The sequence below is a fragment of the Semicossyphus pulcher genome, unplaced genomic scaffold (genome assembly GCF_022749685.1).
Source record: "Semicossyphus pulcher isolate SPU_LCO1_2020_fin unplaced genomic scaffold, fSemPul1.0.p SCAF_2, whole genome shotgun sequence".
NCBI lineage: Eukaryota > Metazoa > Chordata > Actinopteri > Labriformes > Labridae > Semicossyphus > Semicossyphus pulcher.
The window spans coordinates 4,606,185-4,633,702 of NW_027211693.1; the positions used below are offsets into that span (position 1 = coordinate 4,606,185).

The following is a 27,518-nucleotide window of genomic DNA, read 5'->3' on the forward strand; positions in this document are numbered from 1 at the left end:
TCATTTATGTTTCTTTAGCCCGTGTAACAACAGCAACATGAGGGTTTATGTTTTTAAACTCAAACAAGGCCTTTTAAATATGCTGCCTGAATATTAGCCTTTAGCTTGCTGATTATAGCTTGCAGCAGTTTTATGCTAAAGAACCAGAGAAAATTAAATGTGCTAATGAAGACGTGACAGAATACTTTTTGTACTCGCTATCTTATTTAGTGCCAAACCAGTATTATTCATTGGGTTTAGAGTCAGATGCTACTCCTCATGCTAATAGGCTTAAGCTAACAACAAAAGTCCCTCTGTTAGCAACATAAAGTTCATCTTTTACTGCTCAAATTACGTGTTTCTATTGATGCTAAGATTCCAGGCTAACGTGTACAGCCTAATACGACACGTACATCTGACTGCACTCTGTTTGTTTCTGCTAAATTTGCATCAAAAGTGAAGCACATAGTTTGCGCTAACACAGCTAACTACCAATAATGGGCTAAACTTTGTCTCTGTTTGACATTATTAAGATATTTTACAACTCAATTTTACATTGAAACAAGCTGAAACGCAATAGTCAACATGCTAACACCATGGTAGGCTAATAATCAGCTGGGGCTATAGCCAAGATGGAGCTAATACACTTATTTTCCCATATACGAGTTAAGTTACAGCATTGCTATCAACTTAAAAGTATAAATCATGAAAACAATAAAGTTGTATTTCCCAAATATTCATATGTTTCATGCTTACGAGATGGTAACAAATGCTAACAAGGTTTAACGCAGCTAGTTTGTTCAATGCTAAACTGGCTTCAAACGCATCAAAAACAAAGCAAAAAACAAGTTTTAAGACAGTTTGTAAATATGTGTCATGATGTAGCATCGTTAGCATCATTTGCAACTTTTGTAACATACAGTAATGTTTGTAAATCTTAGATATCAAAATATGCTAAGTCATGGTAGCAATATGCTAAAAGGACATACAAAGGTGAAGCTGGAAACACTTCATTGTGTGTTGTGTTTAGAGAAGTGAAACTTTATGTTGATGAAGCTTCATTAGCATCTCACAGAGGCCACAGCTAACAGCCTGTTAGCATTATGAATGTTGTTAAAGCTGCTGTCCTGTAAGTGATTAACAGGAGCAGACATATAAAATCAACATGCTAACATTATGATGACAGGCTGATAAAATGCTAACCACTGAATAAAGAGGGGGTTTATTGTGTTAGCGTGCTCCCTGCTAGCCTGCCTCTGTGGATCTATAAGTGGAGCTGATGGAAGGTTGGACTCAGTATGATTTACATAATTGGGATGTTAATTCGTTAAGCCGTGGGAGTTGATTATGTTGCATATTGATTGTGTTGTGCTGCTGTGAGGTCACACACCTCTTTAACGAAGGTATACACAGCGCAGGGAATTGTGGGAGTCTGATTAGAAAAACGACGTTCCTGCTGACACGTCGCATTTTGCCACATGGTAATGAAAACAAGGTTGGTGTGTGTGAAAGGTAGGTTTTGTTGAGAGTGTGTGTGCTGATGGATAGATGGAGGAGGTGGAAAGAGGAGGAGTAGAGGGAGGGGAAACTCCACCTGGTCTTACCGTTCTCCGGGTGCTCCATCTCGCCGATGCTGCCGTCAGGCGTGGTCCGCTCGTAGTGGTCCTCCGGCAGCGCCAGGGGCCCGATCCGGGGCCCCGACGACGACTTGGAGCTGGGCGTCTCCGACTCCTCCAGGCCGCTGTCGTAGTAGCTGTGCTGGGACGCGTCCTGCAGGTCCTGCGCCTGATTGGCAGTGGAGAAGGTCACTCGGCGGTGGGGGAGCTGAGGAAGAGAGAAAGAGGAAGGTTAGTTTAAAGCTCATAATGATGCTTTAAGTTAAATTTAACATATAAGAAGGTTTTATTCAAAATCAGTTTCAGTTTGATCGGACGGAGATGAAGAAGAGTAAATGATTAAAGACATAAAGCAGAACCCAGACTGTAAAAATAGCTTTAAAGACGTCATGTAGACACATCGACAATAAACCACTGTCTTAAAAAACATACATCACTTTGTGTTCTCAGCCAACTTTAATGTCATAATCACAGATCGAACTTAATTTTGTCTTAATCATCTGATGTAGTCATCTAATCCTTTGGTTGTGTTTAAAAAATAGTAAGAACATCGACCTATACAGAACATGTGACCAACAAGCAACGCTGCGTCACATCCACAAACCTAAGAGCCAAATTAATTGGTTAAAGATGGATTAACATGCAAATATACCTCACATCCAGTTAGACTTTCAAAATAAAGCTTGCTGGTTTTTGTTGTGAAACGTTGGCAGTTTGGTTTAGGCATCAAATCCACTTCTTTTGGTTTAAAGAAGATTGTGGATTTCATAAAAATAAGAGCTTAGAGTTTTTACTGCATCACATTTTAGACTTTATTGTGCATTTCCTGTTAAATTCTCCATCCTGTGTTTGGGTCACACAGAGGCATCAGGCTGAACACACACTCTCTGCTCTGTTTGCTGTGTGTGTGTGTGTGTGTGTGTGTGTGTGTTTCTGGGGGTGGACCGTAGCTGTCTGAATCGTGTGTTTGATGGTTTTGTAATTAAAATACAATTAGCCTCCCTATAGCGCTGCAGGGATGCTGGACGCCACTCACACACACACAAACACACACCGAAAAACACACACAATGTGCAAATAGTGCTGCCAAACAATCTGTGTCCTCATTCAAAGGCACACAATGCACGGTCAAACATTTCAATCACACACACACCTGACCGGCTCCGGCTGATAAAGAGCAGCCTCCCTGGCTCGGCAGATTGGCGCTCATCACACAGAAACAGACGCTCTTTTTATGCCTTTATCTACACTTTTCTGCAGAAGCTAAGAGATTGCATTCCTTCTGCAGGGAATCAAACCAGCAACCAACTCTTTCCAAGGTTTTCATGCTGCATCTTCATATTAAAAGGCTGCTGTAAGAGTCAGATACTAAAAATCCTGTTTGCATTGAAAGCAGTGAGAGATATCTGTGATGCTGCAGCGTGCAGCCAGAATTTATGTCCCTCTGATGGACAAAGCCCAAACTGAAACCTCTCCGGAGCTGTCCTTTAAACTGTGTGGACACAATGTGCTGCTGAGGCATCAAACGCCGCTCGTGTGCTCCGGGCGACAGGCTCCTCTCCAAAACGTTCAAACGCTCAGTCATGACTGGACTCTCAGCACTCACACTTCCTGTCTTTATTCTCAGCCGAATCCCTGAAAACTGGAAATATTCAGGAGGTCACTATTTGTGTTTCTGTGTTGGGAGAAAAGCAGGGGTGTTATGTAACGTGAGATACGTTACGTCACTTTTCCTTCACTATATAGATGTATTTGTATCTTCTGGCTCCGATCTTCCCACAGAAGCAGGGCAACATAACTCCTCTATAAGTGTTTTTCTGCTTCCTGGATTATCCTTTCAGAATAAAAAACACAGGTAACCCCCTCCTTGTTAACCTCAACGAATAAAACACCATAAAGATTCTACTTTTTACCCAGCAGTCACTAAAAACCATCTCTTGTATCAGTAAAGTCAGTACGAGAAGCTGCTCTTTTAGCACCCTGCTACCGGTTATAGATGCTAACGCAAACATCCAGCTAGCCTAATCAAAGTGAAGATGGTCTGATGATGAAGCACACAATTAAAACACCAGTGCTTGATATAAAATCATAAGTTTCTTGAGCAAACATTTTGTACAACAAAAAAGGTAGCAGATGGACAGAGGAGGGAAAAAAGGAAATACTATAATAAGTAAATCGCTTTGGGACGCAGACATTCAATTGTTGGTGCCAGAATTCCATAAAAATTGAATGATGTTTGGTCTGTTTCTGGGTGTGAAACTACTGCTACATGTATCAACAACACATTTTTAAACTTATAGCACAAAAGTTGTTTTTTCTGCCCTCTAATGCGACCCCAAGAAGCTTTCCCTAAATGAGCGCCTCATCTGATGGCAGGAAACATGTATTCATACAAGTTCATACGGGACAAAGACCAGGGTACGTTTGTGAAACTGTAGCGGCCAATTCAGGAAAATTATTTAAAGTAGTTTGAGTTAAATCAGTACCAATAGTTATGTTAGCTAAATTAAGTACGTGGGTTATGTTACAGATGTGACGTTACCCACGTAGCTTTAAAGCTGTCAGTACCTCTGCTCTACCGAGTGAAAGTCCTCCAATCGCCATCCATCATCCCTCCAATCGCCATCGGAAACACACTTTATCATTACCGTATCATAGGCTACATCGCCTGACTGCTGCCTTTCCCATCTGATAAACATAAGGACGTCATAAGCTGTTGCACAAACTACTGGGATGGTTGTAATCTTAGTGTGAAAAATATCTTCCGTTTTTTACATTTTTATTGATCATTTTACGGGACTCTCTCAGCATCCCAGGCAGAGCTACTGCTGCAGAAAGTGCAGTCATGAGGCCTCGACTAAAAGCTGAAAATGCCTGATTGTGATGAGTCAGGAGCTTTATTCTGACACTTTTTAAGGGACATTTTGGGGGGACAGTGACGAAGTTGCAAAGCTTCATTTGGTGTGAAGGATCTGCAGGTTTCAACTTTCTGCCAGAAGTATAAATGCTCACCTTAGGCCTCGTCTTTGTGATTTGCAGGACACATTTTGGTTTAAACTTGACCCAGGTAAGCTATATGTGTTTTTAAATCTGTGTATTCACGCACACTCAGCACATTTTAATTGATTATTGATACAAAGCAACCAATCATCTGTTTTTTTTTACTATATTTAGCTCTTGTTTGAAAAGCATGTAAATGTCTATTCATCAACGCTGCGTTACAAGCTGGTTCACGTTGACAAGTCGTGTTTAAAATCTGCTGAAACACCTGTTAGCGAGTCTTACTGGGACTGCAGGAGGGGAAAGCAAATAAAAAAAACCTCCGTGCCGCGGTTTGCTTTGGAAACGTCGGGCTGAAACGCTCAAACACAACAGTTTGTTGGTTTTAAAGAAGACAGAAGTGGTTTTCTGTGTTGAACCGCCAGTTTTTTTCCCCTCGCAGGATTCCCAACACAAATAATAACACAGATACCAAACATTTCCATTTGCCAGACCTTCAGATCGGCTCCTACCTGAGTCCCTGCAGCAGCTTGCAGTTAAATATGTGTGTGTCAGATTGTGTTATTAATATCTGCTTCCTCTGCTCTGTTTGCTGTGTGAGCATTAGGAAATAAATCACATCTATATATACATGAAGGGAGAAATGAAGCGGATCAAATCATCTCCATCCCTCTCCTGCCTGTCTGTCACCTCACACACACACACACACACACGCACACACGCGCACACGCAGCAAAATCCTTGTTTATTCTCCCCCTTTTCTGCCTCTGTATGTGTGTGTGTGTGTGTGTGTGTGTGTGTGTTTGTTTGCTGGAAATAGAAGTGCCATCTCAGCAGGTTGCATCATGGGAAAGTGGAGCAGATCAGAGGGGAGGAATATAAAGACCAGCCAACATCCAGAAACCTGAACCTGACAGAGACAGCGGGCCTCGACGTCACTCCTCTGCAGCTGCAGGAGATGTTTCACAGATGAAAACCTGCAGACTGACGGCTTCAAGGATCGGGAGTCACTGAGTTTAAAGATTCATCGTGTGTTCATTTTGATGGGTGATGATGCAACAAAAAGTTTTGACCTCATTTGAAACAAACTGGAGTAAAATCTACCACACATTTTTAATAAAGAAGGATAAGGTGAGTCAAAGCTGCTGGTATCAGTTAAAAGAAGCAAACAGGGGTGACCAAACTTTACACCCCAACATCCTTTAGAGGTTGCACCTACGGGCAATTTGAGAGTCACTAATGAACCCAACGAGCATGTCTTTATACTGTGGGAGGAAGCCGGAGCACCCCGAGGAAACCCACGCATGCACGGGGAGAACATGCAGACTCCACACAGAAAGGCCCACTACGTCTGAACCGGGACTCGAACCAGGAACCTTCTAGCTGTGAGGCAACAGTGCCGACCACTCCACCACTATGAAGCCCTGGATGAGAACATGTTTGCAAACATGGAAATTATTCTTCCCCAAATCTGCAATAATTTTGTTCAATATTACAAAGGCGATAAAGTGAGCATGTTAGCTACATTGTCTTCCTGCTGTTCTGCATGTTGTACATGTGTTTGTAAAACGTTGTCCCGCTCATGATTGCAGAACAATTCTCTGTTGCAACAGAGCTGTTCTTTTCCTCGCCATCGTGCTAGCTGACCTCGCAGTCGAGTCTGTTTCAGTGCACTGTTGCACCTCTCAACACTTCACAACGAGGGCCGGAAAAAGTGTTCAAATACGTCATTTGTCAGGCAGCTTCTTGGACCAATAACGTCAGCCTGCAGAGCTAAAGCTGTGAGTGGAAACATAATGTTGAAAATATGATTCATTTATCAGCCCGAATGAGTTCATCAGCGAGAAACGTGTGAATATGCGGTCGTATTATCATCAGTAGTGGAGGTGTGCAGAGATTAAACAGACAGCTAAAAGTATGATGAGGTACAGTATCATGTTCTTTATGGTTGTTGTGCTCCTTCTCTGCATAAACACTGAGTCATCCATAGACATTTGCGCACAATAGACATAAAAACTATGAAAACAGGCCTGAAAAACAGACTCACAGTTTATTAATGATAGAAGAAGAGGTCAAAGGTCAGAATAGTTTATAATAGTTGTTTTACTAAATGCACGCCACCCACTAAAGTCAGGGGACGATGCATTTACATTTGATTTACTTATTTTCTATCATTTGAACATTTCTAACTGTGACTTTTGCTCCTACTTTGTTGTGTCTGACTGAACAGAACAGAAAGTGATGATTTAAACACATTAAATGATGATAAAGTGGAGGTTAGTCAGCCTCATTTAGAGCTGTTAATATTCTGTTTTAACCCTCTAAGCTTATATAACCGACATGAGGCGTGTTTATCGAACACGCTGTTACGGTGATGAAGGTCAGTAATTAAAAAATTCAAGGAAAAGCGGCTCATCATGGCCGCGGTCCTCTGCAGCAAACTGTTAATGCTGCACTTTGACTGAAGTTTCTGGTAATTTCTGCTCCGACCGACGCTCAGCCGTCTGCAGGCAAAATGCACACATGCACTTTTATGTAAAACAAGGAGGCGTGATGAACCGTTTTTCCTTGAATCCATAGTAACTGACCTTCATTATTATCGCTGAGGGAAACACGGAGGCCATGAATATGCTGCAGAATCCATCATGCAGAAAGGCAGAATTAAAGAGGCTCTAAGTGGAGCACAATGCAGAGTTTGAAAAGATGGCTGCAAAGTGTGAAGCAGAAGACGACGAGCGTCTGTCAGAGATTAAATTAAGCACAAAGGAAATGAAAGATGATTACATTTTCATTTTACAAACATTTTGTGGAGATAAACACGATGGGGGACGCCATTTTTTCAATTTCCTACAAAAATTAATTACAAATGAAGCTACAAACATTTAGGAGACCGTTCGTTATGATTTTGCGGTTTTGGCAAGCAGAGAAGGAGGTGCAGAAGGAGCAGAAAGAGGAGAAAGAGGATGGGTGGTAGAAAGAGAAATAAGAGCTGCACAGCTAGGAGGAGAAGAGGAAGGTGGAAGAAGAAAAGGAGGAGAACAAGGGTGGTAAGAAGAAAAAGGAGGTGGTCCTTCAAGGTGTAGGAAGGGAGCAGCAGGAGGAAAGAGAAGAGGAGAGATTACAGCAAGAGAAGCAGGAAAAGGAGCAAGAGGAGGAGGAGAATGGGTAGCAGGAGAAGGAGGGAGAAAAGTAAAAGGAGCAAAGCAAAAAAGAAGCAGCAATACAAAGAAAAAGGAGGAAGAAAAGCAGAAAAGGAGCAGGAAGAAGGGAGAGGTCAAGAGGAGTAGGAGTTAAGGAGGATAATGATTAAAAAGAAAACAGCAGGAGGAGTAAAGATGAGGAGAAGCAGGGTAGAGGAGAAGCAAGGGGAGGCCAGCTTTGTGTTCAGACAGATAAAAAGGCAATGCATCCTTCTGCTGCTTCTGCTCCTCGTCCTCCTGTAGGAGGTGATAGTCGAGGAGGAGGGGAGGCAAGCTGTGGTTTCAGACAGATAAAAGGGACAGGCCGGCTCCTGCTGCTGCTCCTTGTCGCCTTGCAGGAGGTAATACAGGAGCAAAAAAGAAGAGGAGGAGGCAAGCTGTGGCTTTACACAGATGAAAAAGCCAGGTCCTGATATGTGCCTCCTGCAGGAGGTGAAGGAGGAGCAGGAGCAAGGGGAAGCCAGCTGTCATTCAGAGAGATAAGAAGGCCAAGCCGATAGTTTGTGGTAAAGGAAGAGGAGAAGGAGGAGGCCAGCTGTGGTTATGGACACATATAAGGCCAAGCTCCCTCCTCCTGCTGCTCCTCTTCCTCCTGCAGGAGGTGATAGTAGAGGAGGAGAAGGAGGAGGCCAGCTGTGGTTATGGACACATATAAGGCCAAGCTCCCTCCTCCTGCTGCTCCTCTTCCTCCTGCAGGAGGTGATTGTGCAGAAGGAAGAAGAAGGAGAAGGCCAGCTGTGGTTTCGGACAGATTAAAATGTCAAGTGTCCTCCTCTTGCTGCTGCTCTTCCTTCTGCAGGAGGTGATAGTAGAGGAGGAGAAGGAGGAGGCCGGCTCAAGTTTCTGACACAAAAGAAGGCCAAGCACCCTCCAACTGCAACTCCTCATCCTCCTGCAGGAGGTGGTAGATGTGGAGGAGCCCAACTATCAATTCAGACAGAGGGCCAGGCCTCTTCCTGCTGCTGCTCCTCCTCCTCCTGCAGGAGGTGAAAGAAGAGGAGGAGGAAATGGAGGCCAACTGTCGTTTTTGACAGATAAAAAGGCCAACTGTCCTCCTCCTGCTGCTGCTCCTCCTCCCTTTGCAGGAGACGATAGAGGAGCAGGAGAAAGAAGAGGCCAGCTGTGCTTTAGGACAGATAAGAAGGCCAAGCGCCTTCCTGCTGCTGCTCCTCTTCCTCCTGCAGGAGGTGGTAGTACAGGAGCTTTGGGTCCAGACTGATAAGGGGGCCATGCATCGTCCTCCTGCTGCTGGTCCTCGTCTCCTTGCAGGAGGCGATAGAGGAGCAGGAGGAGGAGGAGGTGTGTTCACTGGGCCACATTGTTCAGAGATGATTAAAAACCAGCGAGAGGAGAAACGCACAACGCCTCGCTGGCTGTTTGTCAGCCGAGACACGGAGAGAGAGATAACTGAGAGTGTGTGTGTGTGTGTGTGTGAGAGAGAGAGAGAGAGATCCTCATTACCTCCCTCTGTGGGAGATAAGAGTGTGTGAGGCTGCATTGTGCATGCTTATAAAAGTCTGTCCTTATCAAGTATGCATGCACACACACTGTTAAAGCAACACACACACACACACACACACACGCACACACACACACACACTCACTCTCGGCCCACGTGAAGAGCGGCTGCCAGCGATAATTCGACACAACTGTGCTGAATCCGAGCGGAGAATGAATGAGGAGTGGAAAAATAGATGGAGGGAGAGAGACAGTCGAGATACGGAGAGAGAGACCTAAAGAGAGACAGACAGCGAGAGAGAGAGAGAGAGAGACAGAGAGAGAGAGAGAGAGAGAGAGAGAGACGTACTTTCTGTCCATGCTTTCAGATTAAATATCTTTGAATACATTTTAAAAACTGGTGCAGTGTTTTTATGTCAGGCTCAGTCTGCAGCAGAACAGCTTCTTGTGTCGGTCTGAAGCAGATATTCACGCTGATGGAAAGTTCAATGACTGTAGTGTTAGTGTTAGTTACGTCTCCTCTCACCGTTCCTCCTCTACTCTGCTACTCGGGAACAGAACGCTGCAGGAGCCCCATTTGTACACAGAGCTGTCAATCATGAGGCCACGCCCCCTTTTTATAGCATCAAATAACTTATTAAAAGTGAACTTCTCAGAAAACATAAATCAGCATGATAAGAACTAACTATAATGACAGAAACCATGTTTGAGAAAAATGTATTTGACGTGTATTTTGATTTTATAGTTTGACTCATGTCCCATCTGTTAACATGGAGGAGGCGGGCTTTATGAGCTATACTGCAGCCAGGCAGCAGGGGGCGATAGAGAGGGTTTGGCATCTTTTTATACAGGCCATGGTCCAAAACTAAAAAAATGTTAGATGTCTCTGAAGGGCTAACTTCTAACAGATGCTACCTTGTGCCTCTGAAAGCCAAAGGAGGCTGCGACAAAGTGTCAAACTGGGGCTGAACTTTTTCAGGATTGTGCACGAAAAATTGAACATAATTTAAGTGTAAGGTACCTTACGAACCGTTGCATGAGGAAACATTGCTTTGGTCAGCTTTGCAAATATCGCCTTTCATTGCGTTTCTTGCTGTTCAGACTGTTTTAAAGGCACTCAGGATAAAAGCAGGATATGCAAAAAGAAAACTTTTGGGCTGCAGTCTGAAGGAGGCCAAAGTTGCCCTCATAACACATACATCTGTTGTCACATAAAGGCAATAAAATCAGGTAAGATCCACTTGTGCCTGCAGTCTGCATGTAACCTTAAAGAGAGGGCGAGAGAGGGGAGAGAGAGGGGTGAGAGAGAGGGGGGGGAGAGAGAGGGGGGGGTCTGAGGAGCATCAGGACAAAGGGAGGGAGAGCGAAAGACTTAAAGAGATGAAGAGGATGGAAATGTGTGTGTGTTTATATATACAGTATATAAGTGTGTGGATCATAGAGTGGTGCAACAGAAACACTGCCCTGCAGCCAAAACAGCACTCTCTCTCCCTCTCTCTCTCTCTCTCTCTCTCCCAGTATCAGAGTGGAGGTTGTAAGTACGACGCTGCAGGCAGTGATTGACTCTCGGGGAGGAACAGCCTGAGCTGAGCAGGTAGGTGTGTGTGTGTGTGTGTGTGTGTGTGTGTTTCCATTTCTATAAAACACACTCGTGCAGAACTCGAGGCCGCAGCTGAAACTAAACGTGCACCGGTTTTATTCCCGACACAGTCGTGTGTCCTTTGAGCCAGGCAGCGGTTCAGACATGACGCTGCAGCTTCTCAATGCTTGTGTTGTTTTTTTTAAACAGAGGTGTGTCCAGGTGTGCTCAGCATCTAGAAGTCTGTGGACAGGGCCTGTTTAAACTGATCTGTGCCTCTTCGGTGCACAGAAAGGTAAACGTTACTGCAGCATATGATGATATTTTAGATAATATGAGCATCAAACTTTATACTGTGTACTATTAGTAATAAATGTGCATAGTTTTCTTATAATCTGCAAATTCCAGGATATGTCTTTACCAAACTACTTCCATGACATTTACTGAAGCTGAGGCAAAAAGAGGAAAGAAATGTGTGTATTTCTGATATTATTGTCTTCGTTTGATCTAAGTTATTGATGATAAATCATATAAAATGCATCCTTTAGGTAAAAGGTGATTTACATGATACGTGTAAAAGTGTGTGAACGGTCTGCGTTTGTGTTTTTTCACCTTATTATGGAGGTAAGCCTTAAATCTCCAGCAGACTCTTCCGTTTGAGAAACAGGTTTTCGTCCAGCTTTGTGTCAAACATTTACTCTTTCTGTTTCTAAATAACAACGCTCCCCGTGCTCTCAAAGAAATGCAGAAACTCCACAGGCTTGCTTTGACCTCTGACCTCAACCCAAAACCTTTAGGGTGGACCAAAACAATCCAGAACACACCACCAAACATCACTGGCGTGCTTGTGGCTTCATGGGATCCAAAGTATGCAAACACTTCCTCTTCCACTTCCCTATCTGACTGATAAAACCCTCAAAGCTCAGTCTGATGCAGAGTTTGATTCCCGATAACAGACGCTGATCAGACGGCAGCAGGTGAAGTGAACCAATGCACAGACAGCAGCTCTGTGCTTCCATGCAAAGGTTGAATCCAAATGAAGAAGCCGCAGCAGGGAAATGAGTTTCCATCAGAGGAACCAGACGCACTGGCATATGCAAAAGAGCCATCCTTCTCTGTGTGTGGTATTTAGATCGGTCATGGAAACCATGAAGGTAAAAATATACAAACAGAAAGAAAACATTTGATTGCCCTCCAATAACGCGTGAGAATGAACCAGTGTGATCTGGACAAAAGTAGCACTTCCAGACATCCTGGAAACATCGACGCAAAGTCAGCAAGTCAGAAAGGCTGTTTAGTCTGCACACTTTGGTTCAGTCCTTTAATAGACTTTGTTGGCATTAAGAAACATGCAGAATAACACCAGATTTCCTGCAGATGTTGTCGAGAAGCAGCCAAACTTTGTCTCAGGGAGAAAACGCCTAAAATTGGCTAAATTTTAAATGGAATTTTGAATTACGTGATCAAAGAGAAAGTAAGCTGGATTATTAATCTGAGCAGACACTTCAAAGTTTGAGATACTCACTGCTATCGGCTGATTCCATTCAGTACCAACAAAGTACTGTATCAGCAGTACTCCTCAGTGTGTGTATTTATACTCGGACTGTGTATAAATATGCAGCATAGTCAGAACTGTACGACGCTCATGTGCTGATGCTCACTGCATCCTTCCCTCTGAGTGTTTGTCTCACAGAAACAAGCTGTGTGACTGCAAATGTCACTCAGCATCACTGTGCATCACATCAGCACACACACACACACACACACACACACACACACACACGGAGACAACAACACACACACACACACGGAGAGAGATGAAACAGGTCAGCTGAGTCTCTCATCTGGTTCCCGGAGTTTAGTTGCACGCCTGCATTCCTCTGCCCTGCAGGTGTGTGTGTGTGTGTGTGTGTGTGTGTGTGTGTGTGTGTGTGTGTGTGTGTAAGAGCGTGTGTGTTACCATTGAGCCAGTAAATCTAGTGTTACAGTGGCAGAGCACATGGAGCCCTAACTCTGGAGCACACACACTCACCTCCAGCATCACGCACAAACACACACACATGCACAAGTCCTCAGGTAAACTACAGTTGTCAAAAAGGGGGAACCACACACACACGCACACACACGCACACACACACAATCACACACACACACACACACACACAAAGAGTTGCAGCCTGACAGCAGCTCTGTGCTCAAAGCTGACAGTGACAGAGACACTGACGCAGCAATCCAAATGAACTCGGGGGCACGCACACACACACACACACACACACACACAACCGCACATAAAATACACAAACATATATATATAAACACGTGCACGCGCACACACACAGATCAGAGAAACTTGAATAAATCTGCTTCCTCTTCTTCTCCAGCTCGTATTTTTCAATTTGCTGCCTCGCTGCTCTCTCACGCGGCGCTCAAACGTCCTGACAACAGTGAACGCAGCGCTGACGGGTGACGGGCGGACAGGAAGCCCCCCAAACTGACCCACAGTTAGAGGGGGAGGCGATGTGCGCGGGGGCTGCTTTTCTGTGTGTATGAGCGTTTTCTGACTTGCTGATGTGTTTAAAGCGTCACTCAGTCAACAAAGTGTGGAACAAAGCCGACGCTCTTTTTGTTTATTCACTGAAACGCAGAAAAATTCAGGAGCGAGTTCGTGTCGTGTGAGGAGTCTGAGGGGATGGAAGTGAAGTTAAAGGCTGCAGCAAAAAGGAGAAGAGCGGGAAAATTAAGGTTCTTTGTGCAATCATGTTCTGTTCTTCTCTCTCTATGCAGCTTTAAAGGGCCAGTGCACCATTTTACCAACAAAAAAACCCTCTTACATTACTACTGCCTGCAATGCAATTGAAATAAATCAAACTTAAAAGGAGAGGATGTGGAACATTTACTGCTGCAGCAACTTCCCTTTCTTTATAGATGCTTCTGACATGAATCGTAGGTGTTTTCTCTCAGTTACTGGGGACATTAAGTTACCTTTATGGGCCTTTAAGCGTTATCAGGTACATAAAGAGTTGTCATTAACATCTCTGAAATATTTGGTTGTATAATTAGACGTCAGTACTTAACAGAGTTACTAGTTCCCAGGAGGAGGTTTATTTTTCATGTGGCGTTTTGTGGAAACAGAAATGCACTAAAATAAATCTTTTCTGTAAACAAAGCTCCGGTTTAATCCACAGACGTATTTACTGATTAAAACACTTTTTGTGTCTTTAACCAGAATAAACGAGATGACTTCAGTTTTGTTTGTAATGTTACCGTTTGTCTGTGTCCAGATGGCTGGGCCCCTGAAAAGGTCCAGTGAACGGGCTCTAAACTAATCTCCCTATCAATGCATGCGCACACGTCTCGGCGTGCTCTCTCCTACACAAACACGGACGTATACACTGAGAGGGACTTGCTAAGGCATCATTATTCTCCACAGAAGTCACATTAAACTCTAGAGACCTGGCTAACTGTCTATCGTTGAAATGATCCACTTCATCGCTCTCTCAGAGACAGACGTGGTAGTTGTGGTGCCTTCACTGGCGCTAGCTACCTCCAGGTCAGTCGAGTTAGCTGTAACGTTAGCCTCCTGGCTCGTCTGCTCGGAGCAGCTTTCTGAGCTGACAGAAGAAAGACGGTCGGCATATTTTTGTTTCTGTTTCTTCTCCTTCCTTTTGTCGGCGTTCCAATTTATGCGCAGGTACTGGCACAGACTGAAAAGGTTTTCAGAGGGAGAGAGGGATTTTACATTTTACTGAAGCAACAATAAATAAAAGAATAGTTTTTGGTGTTATAATAAGTACGGCAGCTCAGTGCGGACATGCGTCCGTACATTTTATTTACTCCGTTTTCTGGTGATGACGAGTCATTTCCCGTTGAACATAACGAGATAAAAAAGTGGGGATCTTGAGAAAACAACAGAAGCCTCTTTCCCTCCTCATGTGCGGCCCTGTGTGCATGCTCTTGTGTTTTTGATTGCATATTGTCTATTTTATACACATGGACATGCATTTCGATGAGTCTCTGTACATTTCCAGGTTATGTTAATGAGCGTGCATGCATTATGATTCACTACAACGTGTGTTTTACTACGTTGTATAACATTTGGGGAAACTTCAGATTCACCTAAGGGAAAGAAAAACAGCAAATGTGTGATGAAGTAGTTTCCAGTTGACAGCTCTGGTATGTTAATCCCTAAAAACACCTCCTTCCTCCCCCACCTCCCCCTCCTCCTCCTCCTCCTCCTCATGCAGGGAGGAATTCTGCAGCAGGTTATAATTGGCTCCAGGACTGAGGGAGGGAGGATGAAAGAAAAAAGAGGAAGGTGGAGGGATAAAAAAAAAAGAGAGAGAGGGAGAGATGTGAGCGAGGAGATTTGGTTTTGATTTGCTGGGCTGTCGTCCAGCTTCAACGTGGAGACAAAAAAAAAAAACACAGAAGAAGAAGAAACTCAGATTTCTCAGAGAATCTGCTGCGTGAATCTTTCCCTCCTAATTTTAGCTCCGACACGTCAGATCAGAACAATCGGGAGAATTCAGGGGACGTTCTGTGAAGCAGGTCACATTCAGGATTTCAGAAATATTACTTTCAAACCGGTTTAACTTCAGGATATGTTAGAGGATGTGCAGCTACAATGGGACATCATTAACTTGTAGCTAAGTGATGTGACTCTCATTGTTTTAAAAGTCATTCACTTTATGTTTTACATCTCACTTTGAGCTGTTCCTGTGGAGTTATCTTAGCTGCCTACTGTTTCAACACAAATGCACGGACAGGGTGTTTAATGTGCAGCTAACATATACTGTAGATGCACACATACGACGTAGAGCAGACATTAGCATCGATGAATGTTTGTAGAATTGGTGAAATGTGCTTTAAAATTCAATAAAGTCTGGAAAATCTGAACCAAACTACGAGAAAAATGATGAATTTAGGCTTTTTTAAGTGTTTTTTTCGACACAGTCCGACTTTACTTTCAGTCTGTTTCAATGAAAGATGAAAAAGTGCTCAAATTTAACCTGTTTTCTTATTTCAGTCAGAAATCTGACTCGTCTAAGCAGTGACCTCTCGGTGACACAGAAAATGACCTTTGTTTATATTTTACTATCAAATCAACTCAAACACTGACTGCAGCATCTAAGAAGCAGTAACGAGTTCTATGAGCATAGGCAGAGGCCTCTACTGGACACTATGGGTACTACACTCTGCACGCGCATGTATTAGCCCACTGAACTTTGCATGAACGTAGCCGACCTTCAGGGCGTGCCTACCTGAACACGTATGGCAGTACACACTGCTGTCCTACACCCTCTTCAGCAAGCGGTGCAGGAGCGACAGGGCCTGTGCTCATAGAACAGCGGTTATAATACATAACCTTGGCTCTATCTCACACAGGCTGCCCCGATGCATGAACGCCCTGTCGCGACACACCATCGAACCAACCACACTGACCCTGAGCGGCAAAAGGTCAGGCGACCTCTCCTACTCCTGTTACAACTTCGCAGAGAAGTAGGGGGTCCCAGCTAACCCAGGAAGTATACAACTGACATGGGAAGAGCCAAGGCCTGACCTCACAGAGGTCACAAAACAAGACAGTGGGCAAATCAGCAGACAGCGGTGTGTGCTGCCTTATATACTGTAAGGCCTGAACGCTGGCATGCAAAGTTCAGTGGGTGAACGCATGCGCGACAGGATGACTGTAGTACCCATCGCGTCCAGTAGAGGGTGCAGCCTGTGTGAGATAGAACGGATGTTTTGTTGTGTTAACTGCAGGATCTTTTGTGTTTATTCCCGTTGGGTAAACAGAACCTGTGATAGACCCGCTTCAACACACGCCAGAAAACCAAAAGTTGTCATAAATGCATCCATAACATCACCTGTAGTCTCACACAGGTGGGTACGTTTCCCGTCCTTCTCCAGGAACTGTGTCTGATGAACTCTCCTGCTGCTTCCAGCTCCTTGAGGCTGACCAGTGCCCAGTGTGATGAGCTGTTAGCTCGGATCAGTACCAGGACTTCTCTGATGCGCACCAACTACTGGCGCTCTCCTTCAGCTGTGGAGCGTCTGTCCATCTGTCTCCGCTGAGTGGCAGTTTCACTGTATCTAGCAAGTCACACGTGGGCTGAGATCTGGCTCGCTGCAGCGCTATGAAGCCAAAATAAAGTGATTTAACTGCTATGATGGATCAAAGGGATGTTAGAATAACTTCGTCATGATGCAGATCGCTTTAAAGAGCCGCAAGGACACAGACTCCTCTGGACATCAACGACTTTGTCAAGTGCCAGTTTAGTGCCATCATTAAAAAATAACTAAGCCGAATGTAACCTGAATACTTCTATGAAACACCCTGAAAGAGAAGGACATATTTTACAGTTTAAAAGAGAAACGCAGGAAAAACACCGACCGAAAAAAGGACATTTAAATAAAATAAGAGAAGTAGCTGCAGGTTTGGAGATGATAAAGATACATATTTTAGGAGGAAGGACTGAAATATTGAAGCTTTTTGTTTGAAGTTATTCTGCCAATCTGTCTGTCCGATCAAGAGTCAACACTTTGACACACACACACGCACGCACACGCACACACACACACACACACACACACAGAGTCTATCTGAGGCGGTTGGTATTCGAAGGCAGAGGTCTGCAGGAAAGGGGGGGTGGGGGGGTCTTTATATTTTTTCGTCTTTGTCTTCACTTTCCCTTCTGTCCATCACACACACATTCACACACACACACACACTCACACACAGGCAGGCACACACACTTCAAAAAGGATGACAGGGTATTTCATCCATCTCTTGCGAGTTTTAGTTCACAGACGGTGAGATTTGAAGGGCGAGGAGAGTGAAGAGAGTTCAGTGAACAGAAGACTCAATCAGTTCAACCTTTTTCACTCACACTGCACCGCTTTGTGGCTTTGTGTGTGTGTGTGTGTGTGTGTGTGTGTGTGTGTGTCTGTATGTGTGTATTTCTAAAATAAAGTTACAGTCACAACAGACTGCAGTTCTGCCTTCGACCAGCACAATGTTCACCACTAACATGAATCACAAATTAACTATTCCTCTATTAATCCTTTTTAGCTTTTCTCGCTAATTTTATTTACAGCGCTACATTACCCACAATCCATCGGCATAAGCAAAAGCAAAGCCTTACCCCCTTTGAAGATTAAAAGTCAGACCCTATTTTATTTTATTATTATTTATTTTATTTTATTATTTACATATTTTGGGTTTAAAATGACTAATAGGTACAAAAACGTTTGGAATTGCTCCAGGAGATTTCTTCAGCCTGCAGCAGTGAAACAGGCTGTATTGGCTGAAATTCATCCTCTTAAAGTTGCTGTTGTTTCCACTGACAGGCTCAGATTGTCTGACAACATTACAGAAAGGATCCCTACAGAGAGAGACCTTTTTGTCACAGAGGAAGATGATTTTTTAACCAGAATCAGACGTTACATCGCTCTCTGCACACACACCAGACTCCATTCACATAAACACTAATTCTACCTCACAGAACACAGGAGTTGCTGGTCTACCGCTGCCATGAACGGGTTGTTTGCTTGTACGACAGTGTTGTTTTGGATCCAAACCTCACCATTAAAACACCAAAGTCACTCAATAAAACAATCCACCAAGGCAGCGGTAAACCAGCAAGTCCTTTGCTCTGCCATGTAGACACTCTCTGAGTCTGGTGGCTCAAAGAGAGTGTCTGTTTCTGCTTTAAAAAAATCATCTTCCTCTTTAACAACAAGCTCCGTCTCTGTAGGGATCTGCTCTGTGATGTTATCAGACACTTAGGACAACATCCGACCCTTTTAGATGCTTTTTTTTTAATCCAGAAAGAGCCGTTTCATGCTTTTCAAAGCAACCAGACTCCACTGACAAAAACAGTAATTTTGCTTTGCAGACAACATGAGTTTCTGGTCTACTGCTGACTTGCTCAGTTAAGTTTTTATGTTATTGTGTGTTACATAAATATTGTGTTGGATCCAAAACTAACCAATTATACACCAAAGATGAATAATAACACAAGTACAAACTAATCAACTGAGGCAGAGGTAAAGCAGTAACCTCCACGTTCTGTGATGTAAAATTATCATTTTTTTCAATGGAGTCTGGTGTACTTTGAAATGAGCAACATAACAGCTGATTTTGCTTCCATAAAAGCCTCTTATACTTCATTAATCAAGACGCAAAACTAAAACAAACATGAAAGCATGTAAATACTGTAGGTAGCCTTTGTCCCAGATTAAAAGTACCTGAAAATGTTGCCAAATACTCTCTTACATGCGTTCCTCCACTTCCTCCATGGCTGCTGCTGGTGATTAATGACGCGGACTGAAATCATGTTTCCGCCTCACTAACCATCACAACATGTGAACAGCAGAAGTGTGACATCTGTTTATAGTCCTGAAATATGTTCCTGCATTAAACCACATATTGGATGTATTAATAGTTTGGGGATTATTAAGAATAAGTGGATTAACGGTGACATGTTTTCTGTATGTTTCTTTCAATTCTCATTAGAATAACAGCTGCAGCACTGAATGCAAACTCTTTAGCATAATAACAGCAGTATGGGCTTTATGTGTGTGTGTTTATAAATGTGAATACACACTGAACACACAGTCAGTCATCCTGTGAGTTTCTCCTTCACTTCCATCTTCCTCCTCTGCACGCCTCATTCCCCCTCGCTCATACATGGAGGTCATAAATCACAGCGGCTCTGAGGACGTCTGTCTGCAGCTCACTGACTCCACATGTGTGTGTGTGTGTGTGTGTGTGCAGGTGGACGCCTGAGGGAGGTGAGGCTCCATATGCATGCATATGTTTCATAAACGTGTGTGTGAATAGTAAAAATAGCACGACAAGGAGACGTGTTCAGGTCGGGCTCGATTGTCTGGAAACAATAGAGGGAAGGAAAAAGCTGACTGACCGAGCGAGGGTTCTTCTTCTGTGGGAATAAACGACGTCTGAATAAAGACAAACAGTTTAGCAGAAACAGGAAGGAAGACCTGACGTAAACATCAACAGTTTCTTTTTGTAGCACAAACATTTAGTTAACGGTCATACAGAGTTAAGTTTGCCTCAATATGCTTTATATTGCTTTTCAGAGCTAATGCTGCTGCTAAGAGACATTTTGTCAGGCCTAAGCAAACAATTACACTCCTGAAAAACACAGTATTTCACCAAGGGGCGGTACCTACATCCTGTGTCACACATAGTGTTGTCTGCCTACTTCTCTGTTTTGCAAAAGGTCGTCTCTAAGCTAACAAAAACAAGAAACTAAAAACTTGCTCAACATAATCTTTGTGTTAACCTGCAGATTAAAGCTCCAGGAGAGCTCAGCCTGACTGTGACGTCACATGTTTGTTTGTCAGCATCCATTTATGAAGACACTCCTTGTAACGTTACTGCTGCACGGCTGCCACTGCGACAAGACTTCCTGCAGATTTTCAAATTAAAGTTACCCAACAGTTGATCAATTCTCACACTGACCATCAGAACAATAGACTGGAAAATGAAATATGTGCCCCCGAAAGCAGAGCTCTTAAAAACAGGAAGTTGCAAGTAATACCCCTTTCCCACCAAAATTAGCATGTTGACGTGGGTTTTATAACCCCCGGGAAGACCAGCTTAGAGATGTCCATTGTCTATTTTCCCATTGCCAGTGAAGTATCCTCCTGTCGGTCTCTTTTCTGCTGCGTCACCGTCTGACGTCACAAACGCGCCGCAGACAGGGTTAGTTAGGTCTTTATTGTATCTATTACTCAGTCTGTTTATCAAACTCGGCGCAGACACATCTGGAATGATGTTCGAGCGCTGCTCGGACGGAGACGGGCGGAGTTTGTAGCTGAGATGACGAGGAGTCGCAGAAGTCACAGATGGAGCATAGCATTATGCTCCTAGGTTTTGTGTTCCCATCGATCACTGGGCACATCGTAGTTGTGAATTTCTTGATGTTGTATGTGCGTTTTTGCTTCGGTTAAGTATTTAAACTCACAGATTATTGGTCGGTTTTATTTTATCTGTAGTGTAGTTTGTAGTTTTTGTCTTTCGTAGCCCTTTTTCATCCAAAATGTTCATATTATATATTTGTCATGGGATTTTTTTGTGCCTGCAGCTTTGAAACTTCTGCATTACAAGTTTTCCTTAAACATAATTTGAAGGTTTAGTTCCCTCAAATCTTCCACTTTCTCACATGCATCATATTCGACGCAGCCTTTAAGTAATTGATCATCACTTTGTTACTTCCTGACGTAGCTATGAGCTCTTGTCCTGCACAAATCCCATCTTCGAATATAGTTTTAGAGTTGCAGTGATAGAAGATCTTTGATTCATCTCTTCTTTCCTGTTTCTCTAACTGTGTCCGATGTTTCTCAGGCAAATTTCTTTTAACAAACAATTAAATAATTCATGTTAGAGGTAAAATGGCGTCACATCAGTAAGAAAGAGATCTCACAAACACAAATATACAAATTGTCCTTTAACATTTCAAAGCTGGAAATTTAAACTGGCGTTTATGTAAATGGATAAAGAACTTCAATGAGACAACAAGACCATCGAATTAACAATGAAAATCTCATTGCTGTGGGAAAATGTGGCATTTGGCAGATGAAATAATGAATGAATCCCCAACAAACAGACTGAAAAGGTTCAGTCTGTGCGAAGAAAAGATCCATCTGAGAAAACCTTAGTTTAAAGGAGTTTAAATGCTTTGGGAAAAGATGAAATATTAAATTTTTTATGGTTTTTTGATCAGCTGTGTTTGTATAAAATAAAGTTTAAAGCAACTTAAAAGCTTGGGGCTATACAAATGAAACAGTGCTAGATTAATTAACTCCGTGTTTCGGAGAGTTTTGATGCTAAACAGTTTCCCGTTTGGATCCCTGAACAACTAGCCTAAAAAACCTACTTGTACACACGCTACAGAGAAGAAAGATTCAAACCAAACGTCCCTAACACACATCCTGTTTACATACTCCAGCATTGTTCAGCATTAGCAGCTAACAGCTAGCAGAAGTCCAGTTAGCTTGCTCCAGGTGGTTCTGTCCCTTGTTGGCCAGTGGACCGGTGGCATGTTAGCCAGTTAGCCGTCGGGCTTTACAGAAACAGACGTCTCTACAGGAACGAGGTGGACACCAGCCAGAGTTCATTAGCATCCAGTCTGGATTAGCTACTAGCTTGCCAAGGCCGCTGCCGCTAGCCAAAAGAGACAACAAGCCCATAGGGAACGACTGGACAGGCTAATGCTAACGCTAACGCCAAGTCTAATCAGCAGCAGGCAGGAGGAGACACAGAGAGGAAGATGGCAGCAGGACAGCAGCAGCTTCCTCCTGAATGACAATGAAGGGACAGAAACCCATCTTCATCAAGTCAATACGAGCAGTGAGAGAGAAAGAAAGAGGAAGCGCTCGCAGAAATCAATAATCAGGACATAATGTGGAGTTAAAACTCAACGAAAACAGGACGGAAAATAAAGAAGCACTTCAGCTTTAACAGATTACAGTGCTGGAGGAAATCTGAACAAGATGGAGGAGGAGAGTCAGAGGCAAACAGGAAGTGATGGATTTAAACAGGCACATGGCATCTAATATGATGACTGTATAAATCAAGAGTACAATTATTATCTATGCCACCTGTGTTTACAACCAAGGCCAGAGAATCCACAACATTAAATCAATCTTAAGTGTAAAAGGGCAAAATGTCTGCAAAACAAAAATGTGCAATTTATTTTCTTTCTTGATGAGAAGCTTTTAAAGCTTCTCTCCTCTGCAAAGTATAGGGTGTGAATCACTCACACTCTATTTACAGCCTATAGATTAATCGACCTGTGACAAGATACTGTAGTTTACAAGTATAATGCGGACACTGCCAACAATCACGTGAACAAACTCTGGGATGAAAACGTATATTTTTAGGCCACATAGCCCTGAAATTTACCGGCCAGAGAACATTTTTTGGTGGTGCAAATGTTTGTAAAACAGGACAAATGCAATCGACCAGCAGTCTGTAACTAAAACATTTCAAGAACCATTTGGTGGCCAGAGACGAAGCAGGGCCAAACAGACAAGTTACTCTAACTCTGCAGCAACAGCACGGTGGAATAATGTTGCCTTGTAGTATAAAAGTCTGTCGTGAAGAAGAATAAGAAGTATTACTCCAGTCTGAACATTAAAAACAAGGCAAATTTACCATCATGTTAGTATAAAAGTCCAAAACGTGCACCCAGCTCTGTCTAAGATGCTGCATCGAGGGATGCACTGCTTATCGGCAAGAAAAAGTCACAAGATTGTTTTTACGGTATGGACACTAACAAGGTTCAAGGTGTTAATCGGTGCCCTTTAGAGCTGGTCGTGTGTACATTCATGCACTTTGGACAGACCCGGGCAAGCTAGCTGTTCTCCTTCTGCTTCCAGACGGATGCTAAGCTAAGCAAACCACGCATGTGGACACTCCAGCTCCATTCATCACAGATCACACACAAAAGCATATTTCCAAAAACTACAACTTCTACTGTTGCCAAAATTAAAAAGAAATATAAATCCAAGACCCAAATAAAACCGGACTGAAGCGGCCGGCCCACAGTGAGTGTGAAGAAGTAAAGGACACATGGATTTAGTGATGAAAGGGCACGGATTATTTAATTACGGGAACTAATTAAGAAATTCAAAAGGCACCAATGACTGAAAGAAGGGTCAGAAATAAGTAAAGTGAGGGCACAAATTAGTTAAATGGGAAATAAGTTTTATAATTTAGGAGGAACTTCCAAACCTCCACATGTTCCACACCTGTTAACACCTGCGGCAGACTCAGACCAGGACCTGCCCTGTACTCTGAACCCCCTCTGTGTCCGTCCTTTAACCCAGTTTAACCTGCACGAACACTGATGAACATCAACACAACAACAACCTCCAACCTGCAGCAGAAGCCCTGCTCTCGGTGTGTGCCAGTCAGCTCACCTTTGGCACACTGAGCAGGTGTGAAATGAGGTCAAACACACACACACACACACACACACACACACACACACACACACACACACACACACACACACACACACACACACACACACGCAGAGCTCCTTCCTGTTCCCTTTCATTGTGTTATCAGTGTGAGTCGACTTCCAGCACAGCGAGCGAGGAGCAAACTCATTTCATGTAAAAAGGTTTCCCTTTAATCTGCGTGTGTTACATCATTCAGGTTTACTGGAATTAAATGAATCATGAATCAAAAGTCCCTTTTTAATTGTTGTCTCTGACCTTTGACCTTGTATCTGGCAGTGCCCAAGGTGCAGATAGAAGTGCAGTAATAAAGGTCTGATGCGCTTTAAATTTTATTGCTTCTTAATTTTATTGCTGAAGAAACAACCGCTGCGTCGTTCTCTTCAAAGCCACCAGATTCCATTGACAAAAACACAAATTTTACCTTGCAGAACACAAGAGTTGCTTTATTACTGCTGCCTCAACCACATAGTTTTGACCTTCAAAGTCAAACAATAACTCAGATAGACTAATTGATGTAGAGAGCAGTAGACCAGCAACTTCCTTGTACTGCTAAGCTAAAATCACTGATTTTGTGAATGGAGTCTGGTGTGTTTCTGTAATGTTGTCACACACTTAGAATAACAATAGTAGTTCGAACCTATGTTTGTTTTTTAGAAGGAATAATCAATGTCAATTTGACAGTAAACTGTCATTTAGACCCAAATGTTGTTTCATGTTTGTTTGTCTAAATAGGTTGTTAAATTTCACCTCCATCCTGCTTTGTGTGGTCCTCCACACTGTGCTGCTGCTTGAACAGGGCAGGAGCACTTAAATGTGAAGTACAAGTAGATGAGATCTTACATTTAATTGGGTGGTGATCGCGTGATAAGATGGAGTGGAATTAAGATAGATACTGAGGACTAATTGTCCACTTTAAATGTGTCTGTGCGACAGTGTTAAACAGTGAACTGAGGAAGTCATGAGAAATTTAAGATCAGATAAGTTTGGATGTCCAATTAAGAGTCCCAAACCAGAAAGACCAGTTCAAACTGGTTTCAAAAGCTTCACCAATACAGTCTTTGGTTATTTCTTATTTGTAGGTACTGCAAGTAAATTCCTACTTATTTTATCAAAGCCTTGATAGCATCTTTGCGCTTGTTCCCCCATTTAATACTTATGCTACCTATCATCACAATTTAGTGATGGTACGTAGCCCTCAATATCCTGGAAATTTCTATTAAATTTCATACCCCAATAACAAATACTTCACAGTTCAAAACACCTGCAGGGTGGTGTTAAATCAAAGTTAAGCTAGGAGCTGTTTTTCATCCTATCAAATCTACATAGTGAGATTTTTGGAAACCTAGAGAGAGATGTGAATTTAAAATTGAACAAAAATGAATTTTATTGTTGAAAAAGTTACATTTCACATCCTCTAAAGTGAATCTGAGTACGGTTTTTCAAAATAAGAGCCTATTTTTTAAGATTGCTTGCAGTCCTGGCCTGTCACAATCTCCACACTTTTACCCAAATTAGGATTTTCTGAGTCCATTCACTGACAAAGACAGCATCAAATTTTGCGTTACATTCTTTCCTCTTTAATTATAACTCTCTGGTTCGGTCGTCTTTCTGCAGTGAATCAGCTCCGTGCAGTCAAGACATTTTCCACAACTCAAAAACAGACACTCTGGCGTTCCTTCTTTGTCTTAAAAAAAGAATTGTTATTAAATTATCTACAGGCTGACAAAACCCAGCTCCCTGTTTGTGAGCAGTAAACATGTTTCTGCCTCAGACCGCAGCAAATTAACGTACGAGGAGGAGCCGTATCTGCTGCAGCTCCCACTTTAATTAAACCCACAAACTCAGAGTCGAGCTCCGAGTGGAGCTGCCGGCAGCTCTGCCATTAAAACATCTCTATATTTTACATTAGTAACACTTTACTTTACCAGTCCTGTAATTTACTACTAATTTCAGAAAGATTTTCTGGTGTGTAGCTGTTAATTCTCAGGACGTCTCCCTGAAAGTAAAGTGTGTAATTTTGGAGTAATTTTGAGTGGAATTGAGAAATCATTCACTTTTGGGGGAACCTGCTCGTTATGTGTCTGAGTTTTAGGAAATTATCCATCAGAGGAAGTTATAATACGGCTTTAAAGACACAAAAAACAGTTAAACTCTTCAGTTTGCCCTTTACAATAACATTTTTGCAAGTCTCTTGTTAGCGACAGCCAACTTCTTCAACAAAAATGCTACTTTTCCTTGCGGATTCAGCTAGCAAGCTAATTGAAAAGTTCTGGTTTGACAACAGGTCTTGAATTCTGATGGCTAAATTTGTGATATAATGTTAACTCCACTGGTTAGCATTAAGGCTATGTAGCACTTCCTTGTATATAACACCCAGAGTAGACACCGTTGACCTCCACAAAGCACCAATCAGGGACGTCGCAGAGGGTTTAAAGGAGGAGCCAGAGACGCACAGAGAGATTTAATCCGTATTAGAAGCACTGATGATGTTATGGATATTGTCCGTTGTATATTATCATTATTGTTTTATGTCGCAGAGTATTAAGTGATGACTGTGTGAGAGAATAATGAGGCGTGTCACAGACAGAGGAGAAACACTTTATGAATAACAGGCAAATAAATTAAACCAATAAACAGACACAATGTCCTCTAACTTATTATCCAATTATCTTCTGTCTGTGTGTAAGAGTGTGTGCGTGTGCGTGTTTGGTGAAACCGCTCTGTTAAAGAGACAGTCCAGCAGATTGGGAGATATTTCACACGCGGAGAAGATGGATGTCGGTTTCATCTCTGTGCATTCACTAAAGAAATTCAGACTGGGTTTAGCCTAGCTTAGCACAAACACTGGAAGCAGAGGGAAACTGCTAGCCTAGCATCATGAAAAGAGAAAAACAAACCCTTTGTTTTATGGGGTACATTTTGTCTATCATGTCATCCTTTTCTCATTTCCTCAATGGTTCTTATGATACAAAAAGTTTTCAGACTAACAGATTCACAAGGTAGAGTCAGTTTAGTGTCTGTAGCAAGGTAGGATCTGCTTTAAGGAACCCTTAGCATCTGTTTCAAGTTTTCAGTTAGCGAATGTTTTAAGGTCCCATTTAGTGTCTGTTTGGAGATACCCTTTGATAATTCGTTTTGAGATACCCTTCACTGTCCATTTAAAGGTAGGCTACCTTCAGCATCTGTTTCAAAGTTCCTTTTCGTGTCTGATAAATGGTACCCTTTAGCATTTCTTTTGAGGTACCATTAGCATCTATTTTAAAGGTTCCCTTTTGCAAATGTTTAATGGTACATTTTAGCATCGGTTTTAAGGGTTTTTTGGGGGGGAATATTTAAAGGTTCCCTTTCGCATCTGTATCAAGGTTTTCTTTAGCATCTGATTAATGGCACCCTTTAGCTTTTCTTTATAAGTAACCTTAGCATCCTGTTCATCCTGTTTTCTAGCATCTTCTTATGACCCCCTTTAGCATCTTGTCAATGGTACCTTTAGCATTTCTTTTGAGGTACCCTTAGCGTCTGTTTCAAGGTATCCTTGAGCATCCGTTTTAAGCAATCTTTAGCAAATGTTTTAAGGTTCCCTGTAGTGGATGTTTCAAGAGTTGTTGGCGGTTGGTTGGACGAAACAAGCATTGTAAGGTATCACTTTGGGCTCTGCGTCATTGTCGCCATTTCTTAGTATTTTAACAA

The 27,518-nt window shown here is 42.7% G+C and overlaps 1 protein-coding gene across 2 annotated transcripts in view; it reads right to left on the reverse strand.

Annotated features, from left to right (window-relative positions):
* LOC138597778 (protocadherin-1-like) overlaps positions 1-27,518 on the reverse strand; it is a 204,717-nt gene that overhangs the window by 94,484 nt on the left and 82,715 nt on the right. For both annotated transcript variants that reach the window (XM_069669288.1, XM_069669289.1), the window contains exon 4: positions 1,584-1,803. In XM_069669288.1, coding sequence (XP_069525389.1) covers positions 1,584-1,803 — 220 coding nt within the window. The remainder of the gene's footprint in view (positions 1-1,583; positions 1,804-27,518) is intronic.